Source organism: Choloepus didactylus, chromosome X, assembly GCF_015220235.1.
Source record: "Choloepus didactylus isolate mChoDid1 chromosome X, mChoDid1.pri, whole genome shotgun sequence".
NCBI classification, from domain to species: Eukaryota; Metazoa; Chordata; class Mammalia; order Pilosa; family Megalonychidae; genus Choloepus; species Choloepus didactylus.
The window spans coordinates 113,044,796-113,052,256 of NC_051334.1; the positions used below are offsets into that span (position 1 = coordinate 113,044,796).

The following is a 7,461-nucleotide window of genomic DNA, read 5'->3' on the forward strand; positions in this document are numbered from 1 at the left end:
GACCCATCCTGAATGAGGTGGGTCACACCTTACCTGAAGTAGCCTCATCAAAAGGCCTTACTTATAATGTGGCTACACCTATAGGAATGGATTAGATGTAAGAACGTGTTTTTCTGGGGAATATACAGCTTCAAACCACCACAGTACTATAATTAAACAGCTTGGTACTTAAGAAAAAATAAAAGAAAATAAATTAATAGAACAGACTAGATAGTTAAGAAATAGATTTAAATATGTATGATATTTAGCTTATGATAAAGAAGACTGAAAATGAGCTAAAGAGGGATTATTTGATAATTACTGTTAGGACAATTTGCTAAATTCCATATAGACCCAAAATTTAAGTGTAAAAAAAATCCATAAAAAATTAGAAGAAAAGATAGGCCTTCCTAAGCAGGACATAACCCCCCCCCCCCCCCAAGAAATGTAAAGGAAAAGACTGATAAATTTTGAACTATAAAGATTAAAAACTTATATATAGCAGAAGTCCAAAGAGAACTGGGGAAAATATTTACAACATTATGACAAAGGGCCCATTTCTTCAATTTACAGAAAGTTCTTATTTATTAATAAGAAAAAGATAACCTAGCAGAAACATGGAGAAAGGATATAAAGCAGCAGTTCATAGAAAGAGAAACACAAAAGGCTAATAAACCTATGAAAAGATGCTTAATCTCACTTACAATTAAAGTAAAATAAATTTTTTGGATCACAACATAGAATACATATCAAAATGTAAGAGATGAATGTTGGCAGCATAGATACAATTTAAAATGATCATCCACTTTGGCCCAGTGATTTTCCTTCTAGGAATTTATCCTAAGGAAATAATACCACAGATGCCAAAATATATATGTGAACAAGGGTCTCCATGGCAGCATTTTTGTAATAGCCAAAGATTAGGAAGAGTTCAAATATCAATTAGTAATAGATTTGTTAAATTTTAGTAAATCTACAGAATATTATGTATCTGATAAAAAGATGTACATGATATGTGAAAAAAAATAGTTTGCAGAATAGTATGCCTAGTATGATCCCAAATTATTTTTAAAAGATATATATGTACAACACACATGCATATGATGTATCTACATATGCTTTTTTGGTGATATACATGAAATAACAATAAAACCTGGAAAGAATCAAATTGATATGTTAGCAGTTTCACAGGGTTTATCCTAGAATAGGGTAGATAGGTTTTCACAATGGTTATCAGAGGGGTGGAGAATGTGAAACATTTTTTTTCTGCTTCCTTCTTTTTTTAGTTAACACCTGCTTTGCTTCATTTCACCTCAAAATGTCCCCCCCATCCAACTCCCACAAGAAAGCTTTCCCTATTCCCAGACTATGCTGCTTCTTTTACATATATCAACTGTCTTCCTTTCCTTCACAGTAGTTTTCTTGGTTTGTGTGTATGTGTGATTATTTTATTAAGGTCTTGTTTCCCCTATGAGAGCAGGATCAATGTCTGCTTTTGCTCACCAATATATTTCCAGTAAGCATAGCACTTGTGACAGCTCTCCCTACCATGCAATATTATGACATGGACAATTGAATCTTTCTGTTTTAAATAAATGGTTATGAAAGTGAAGCTTTTAGACATCCCATCTCCCCAGTCACAGATACACAGATGAAGAAAAATACATCAGAAACAGCCAGCAAATATTACATTCAATGGTGAACTATTAAGGGTGTTTCCATTTACTTCAAGAACAAGATCAGGAGGCTCTCAATCACCACTATCATTCAACATAGTTCTGGAGGTTCTGGTCAAAGCAGTATATATATAGAAAATGAAAGAATAAGAGGTATAAATACTGGAAAAGAAATGAAAAATCATCACTTGTAGATGATAATGTATGCATACTTAGAAAAAACAAAGATATCAAATGAAAAACTATTAGAAATAAAAAAGGTCACTGAAGAGAAATATGTCATAATTTATTACTTTTCTGTAGACAAGCAATAACTTGGTAGAAGGTATAATCAGAAAAGAAATGTCATTCACAAAAGCAAAAAACCAATAAAATACCTTGGAATAAACTTTACAAGCAATGATTATGACCTACCTAAAGAAACTTTAAAAATTTATTGAAGATCATATAAGTTGACCTGAATAGAAACACTCAATTTTTAAAGATTTCAGTTCTTCTCAAATAAAGGTGCAGCTTTATTGTAAGTATTGTTCCAAATGTCAACAGTTTTTCTTGTGTACATTGTTGTTCAACCTGGAACTTGACACACATGGGTACATATACTTTTTTTGTTTGTATGAAGAAAGGTGGTAATTGTTAAAAGTGGTTGGTGGTGGAAAAGGCAGTGCAGGGCACTTTCATGTTCTACTTTATACATTCTCCATTGTTTGCACCATTTTAAAAATAAGGAGCGTGCATTACTTTCATGAGGGAGGGGAGAGACATTAGATATTCTTATTTGGGATATCTATCTGTATATATTTTTTCTGATGAAATGAATGAGCCCTTTTGTTTTTTTATCCCTCCACTTTAATCTTTCTCCACTCAAATGAAATGGCATCATTTTATTTTCTCAATATAAAAGTAATGACTATTAAAAATAGCAAACAGAAAAGTTTGAGAAGAAAGTAAGACACTCGTACCCACTCCCTAGTTCCTCTTCTGAGATCCTACACCTTCCTCCCATTTCATATAGGGGTGCAGGAGAAATGTTGGACTTTCATGGCTGAGGGGAAATGAGGTGAAGGGAGAGGCAGTTGGCCAGGGAGTAGAAAAGAGAAAAAATTATTCCTCTAAGAGGCAGAAAAGGCCAATGGCTATGGGAGCAGATGTGGCCTTTGTGTTAACCAAAGAAAGGCAAATTCCAACCACAAGAAGGGACTACTTCTGATCTCAGGGCTTGGCAAAGAGGAAAATGAGTGACAGGAAGGATGTGGTGGAAAAGGGAGGGGGAGCGCGGCTCCCGCCGCTCTGCAAGTGGGAGTGGTAATTGGGGTCCTGAGCTCACGGATGACGTGGCCCTCACGTGAGCAGGAGCCGACGTGTGCAGGCGTCCTTCTAATACTGGTCTTCGTTTGGTCCGGCTTCCATCTCCTTAATACCCTGAGGGCGGGTGGGCCTGTGGCCCGGAGAAGGAGGAGGAGGTAATTACCCCAATCCCAACAGGTCTGTGGGGATGGGCGCTGCCTGGCGATTCCTGCGTTGCGTGTAGCAAAGGATGGAGACCGAAGCCCCGGCTTGCTTTCTCCACATCCTTGCATTACCCCTGACCCTTTCTTAGAACAAAAATGGTAGCCTTTGGGGGCTGGATTCCAGGGGAGACCCAGACCTGGACGGGGGAAACTTTTGGCATCCAGAGTCTTGAATCGGAAAGGGCAAGGTATTGGGATCCCTGTCCTCTGTGCTGGCCCATTCGCCAAGCCAGAATCTTGCGGCTGTGCTTCAATCTGTCATTCCACTTGTGTTTCAATAGGACGCTGTGTGCCACTCGGAGAATAAAGCATCTGCCCGAAAACACGGCAGGTCAGTGTAAAGTTGGGATTGCCCCGCGACCCCTGGAAGAGCGGGGCTGTTTTGAGGTCCTCGCCTTAACTTGGGCCCATTCCTGACTCTCCAGCAATTTCCTTTCCATTTTATGCAGGAAAAAGTAGGTGACAGCGCCTACAGAAAAATGGTTGCCATTGAGGTTGGGGATTCGTTGGGGAGGGGGACAGAACAGATTTGGTCTTCTTTCACTCCTTTCGTTTCCATATTCCCTTGCCCCGCCTCCCCCCCTCCCTTTTCAGAGGTTCGAAAGAGGTGTGGTTTTTGCTGGGAAAATGGCCGACCGCTGGGGTTGGGGGTGGGGGAAGGGAGGGCCAGTGTCGGCCAAGTCCTGAGAAGTGGGGGTAGTGTGAGAGACAAAAAGGTGGAATCCGTATGACAACTAGAACCCTGGATTCGGAAAAGCGAGTGTTCTGTCCTCAGAGCTATCCTTCTCTGCCGTGTCGCCAATCTGCCTGTGGATCTTCCAACTGCAGGCCAGTCCGTAGAGTGAGGCAGAACCCCAGGAGGAGGAAGAGGAGAATTGTGCAGAACCAAGTCGGTCGGAGTGAGGGAGGTGGTACTGCTTTGGGGACCCCTGGGGTGGAGGATGGTGTAGATTGCCAAATCGAGTGGGTTCATAGACCTACTCCACCCCCCTTCCCTCCACCCCTCCCCACTATTTCGGAACTTGGAAAGGAAAGTGCCTTGCAAGTACAAGACCCAAGGAAATGGCTGGAGAGGGCGGGTGTCCGGGAGAGTCCCGGGGTGGGGGTGGGGAGGACGTTGCTTCAAATAGTTGGGGTAAAGGGTCCTTGCTGTTGATTCGCCCACCGAGCATTCAGTTCCAGAGTTGTCAGTCTTTATGGTTGATGGAGGTGAAAACCGAGGTGAGGGAAAAAGGAAATTGCTCCGGGCAGTGGAAGTTGGTAATAACAGGGAGAGAATTATCCTGATACCCTCGGGATGGTGAAGGTGGCGGAGGCAAGAGCGGAGTCCGGACCTTTATGGCTTTCACGATTCTCCGGCTTCCAGACACTCTTGCCCACAACTATTCGTTTTGTTACAAGTTGTCACTTTCGGAGGAAGTGGCTGACGGCGATGGTAGGGGTGGTGGCTGGAGGAGAGGGTGGAAGGAGGAGGGGGAAGGAGATAAGGAATTTTCAAAGCGGCAGCTCTGAGAGGAGAGGAGGGTAACCAGAGGGCCAGGGATTGAGGAGAGGGACGTGTGTCCCATCCCAGGTGAGGCTCATCTGACCCCTGAGCGCTCACCACTCTCCTTCTCACCCCCTTGTCTGCAGGTTGCAGCACGCAGTGCACCTCGAGGCAAGAAAGAGGAGAGGTAAGATACTGCCTGGACCTGCGCGGGGCTATGTGAGGGTATCACTGTCTCCAGGATATCTGGAAAGGCAGGGTAAGTAGGGAACTGATTAGATACCTTAAATGTAATGCTCTGGGGTGAGGTTGGAGAATACGAAGGTGGGGAATATTTCCAAAATTGGCTCCCCAACAGAGGAAAGGAATGGTAGATCTATATACCAAGCCCCAAGTCCCTACAATGTCCCTGTCAGTTTGTTGGTCTGTGGTTGTCTGTTTGCATGCCAAGGCACAAAAGGAGGAGGAGGAACCCAAAGCCTCAAATCTTTCCTTTAATTCTAGGTCCGGCTTTATCTTCAGCAGCAGCTGAGCCTGCCAGCAGTAGCTGAAGACTCCGCTCCCCGCCGTGCGCACACTCCTCTGAGCAGGAATAAGACGGCTCTGAGCCAGGGTTCAAAGATTTGCACCAGCTGTTAAGATGGGCCGCACTCGGGATGCTGGCTGCGTGGCCGCGGGCGTGGTGATTGGGGCTGGCGCCTGCTACTGCGTGTACAAACTGACTTGGGGAAGAGATGAGAGTGAGAAAATCTGGGACAACGACGACGAGGAGTGCAGTGATAGGGCAGAAACTGTGGTCAGGACTGAGAAAGAAGATAAGGCTAAGGCTGGGGCTGGGGCGGGAGCCACGCTTCAGGCTGACATAGTGGGGAAGGCTGAGGTGGGCTTGGGAGTCAAGAGTGGTCCAGGTGTAAAGGCAGAGGCCCTTTTAAGGGCCCAGAGCGGGGGTGGCCTAGAGGCCAAGGCCAAAGCCCTTTTCAACGCCCTGAAGGAACAGGCAAGTGCAAAGGCAGGCAGAGGGAGCAGGGTAGGTGCCAGCTCTGGGACCAGGACTCTTGCATCAAGTTTACCCTGCCCAGGAGGCAGGGGTGGAGGCTGCCATCCAACTAGGAGCGGGGCCAGGACTGGGAGCAGGGCAAGTGGAAAACCTAAGGGAAAGGCCAAAAGCAAGGGCCCCAAGGCTCCAGCTGCAGCAGTGCCTATCCGCAGGACCAAGTTCAACTTCCCCTATAAAATTGATGATATTCTGGGTGCTACTGACCTTCAAAAGGTCCTTAACATCCTGGAGAGAACAAATGATCCTTTTATTCAAGAAGTAGCCTTGGTTACTCTTGGTAACAATGCAGCATATTCATTTAATCAAAATGCCATTCGTGAATTGGGTGGTGTCCCAATTATTGCAAAACTCATAAAAACGAAAGACCCCATTATTAGGGAAAAGACTTATAATGCCCTTAATAACTTGAGTGTAAATGCTGAAAATCAGGGCAAGATTAAGACCTATATCGGTCAAGTGTGTGATGATACCATGATCTGTCGTTTAGACTCAGCTGTGCAGATGGCTGGACTAAGACTCTTAACCAACATGACTGTGACTAATCATTATCAACATTTGCTTTCCTATTCTTTTCCAGACTTTTTTGCTTTGTTATTCCTAGGAAATCACTTCACCAAGATACAGATTATGAAACTAATTATAAACTTCACTGAAAATCCAGCCATGACAAGAGAGCTGCTCAGTTGTAAAGTACCATCAGAATTGATTTCCCTCTTTAATAAAGAATGGGATAGAGAGATTCTGCTTAATATCCTTACCATATTTGAGAATATAAATGACAACATAAAAAATGAAGGGTTTGCATCATCCAGGAAGGAATTCAGCAGAAATTCCCTTTTTTTCTTATTCAAAGAATCTGGGGTGTGTGTTAAGAAAATCAAAGCATTAGCAAATCACAATGATATGGTAGTGAAAGTAAAAGTCCTAAAAGTATTGACCAAACTCTAATTAGGGGTCTGTCCCAAATTGTAATGTGGTATTTTTTTAGTTTGCACTTGGGAACAATATATTTTGCAAATTCTTTGTTTTCACTGTGCTCACATGGCAAAGGGATCCTTTCAGCTGCCATTTTGAAATAATAAATATCACATATTATCAACAATGATGCTAGTTGTTCAGTCTGGTTTAGACTTAACCATTTTAAGGATGCCAGGTGACTATTAAAGCTTGTACAAACAAAGCATTTATTGATTTGATCTTGCTACCTAGATTGAGATGTTTTTATTCTTTACATAAATGACAGTGAACTAATTATACATCATAAATAAGCTACACTTTTGTATTGGTTTACATTTGTTAATCTAAGAGTTGTGTTTCATCAATAAAGTTGTGTTTTAAGCAGTAAAACAAATCATCCTTGTCCTTGAGTTTATGATCTATATGGAAAGGTAATATACATGGAAACAAAAAGGTATTCACAAAACCAGAAGTCTCTGATCATAGTCAGAAGCTTCTCATCAGTGCTTAGAGACTGAAGAAACTGCTGCGGGCAATAGTGCTCAGGGAAAGTTTCACAGAGAAGGGAGACACATAAGTCATCTGGGCCTGGGGGATAGGATAAAAAGGGTCCAGGGCACTCCAGGAGGCAGGAGAGGTGGGAAGAAAGGCATGGAGGTGAGAATCCTGCTCCTTCCCTCTGGCATAGCCAAAATGGAGAGTGTGGGGAGGGGGGTGGGTAATGGGAGATAGATTTGGACAGTTGGAGTGAGTCCCATTCGTGGAGACCTTGACTGCTAACCCGAAGTGTCCAAA

General features: G+C 43.2%; 1 protein-coding gene across 4 annotated transcripts; it reads left to right on the top strand.

Annotated features, from left to right (window-relative positions):
• Nucleotides 1-2,988: 2,988 nt before the first annotated feature.
• Nucleotides 2,989-7,060, top strand: ARMCX1 (armadillo repeat containing X-linked 1). 4 transcript variants are annotated; one of them, XM_037821424.1, is made up of 4 exons: nt 2,989-3,118; nt 3,448-3,497; nt 4,799-4,911; nt 5,157-7,060. In XM_037821424.1, exon 4 carries the CDS (start codon nt 5,293-5,295, stop codon nt 6,655-6,657), a length of 1,365 nt encoding a protein of 454 aa, XP_037677352.1. In that variant the 5' UTR covers nt 2,989-3,118; nt 3,448-3,497; nt 4,799-4,911; nt 5,157-5,292; the 3' UTR covers nt 6,658-7,060. The 4 variants fall into 4 exon arrangements, with proteins under 4 accessions (XP_037677352.1, XP_037677351.1, XP_037677353.1 ...); XM_037821423.1 differs by having other exon boundaries at nt 4,799-4,839; XM_037821425.1 differs by lacking the exons at nt 2,989-3,118; nt 3,448-3,497 and adding an exon at nt 3,511-4,055 and having other exon boundaries at nt 4,799-4,839.
• The last annotated feature ends 401 nt before the right edge of the window (nt 7,061-7,461 follow it).

What these genes read in the sequence shown, in the direction of transcription:
- ARMCX1 (XM_037821424.1), top strand. Translation starts at nt 5,293, where the DNA reads ATGGGCCGCACTCGGGATGCTGGCTGCGTGGCCGCGGGCGTGGTGATT.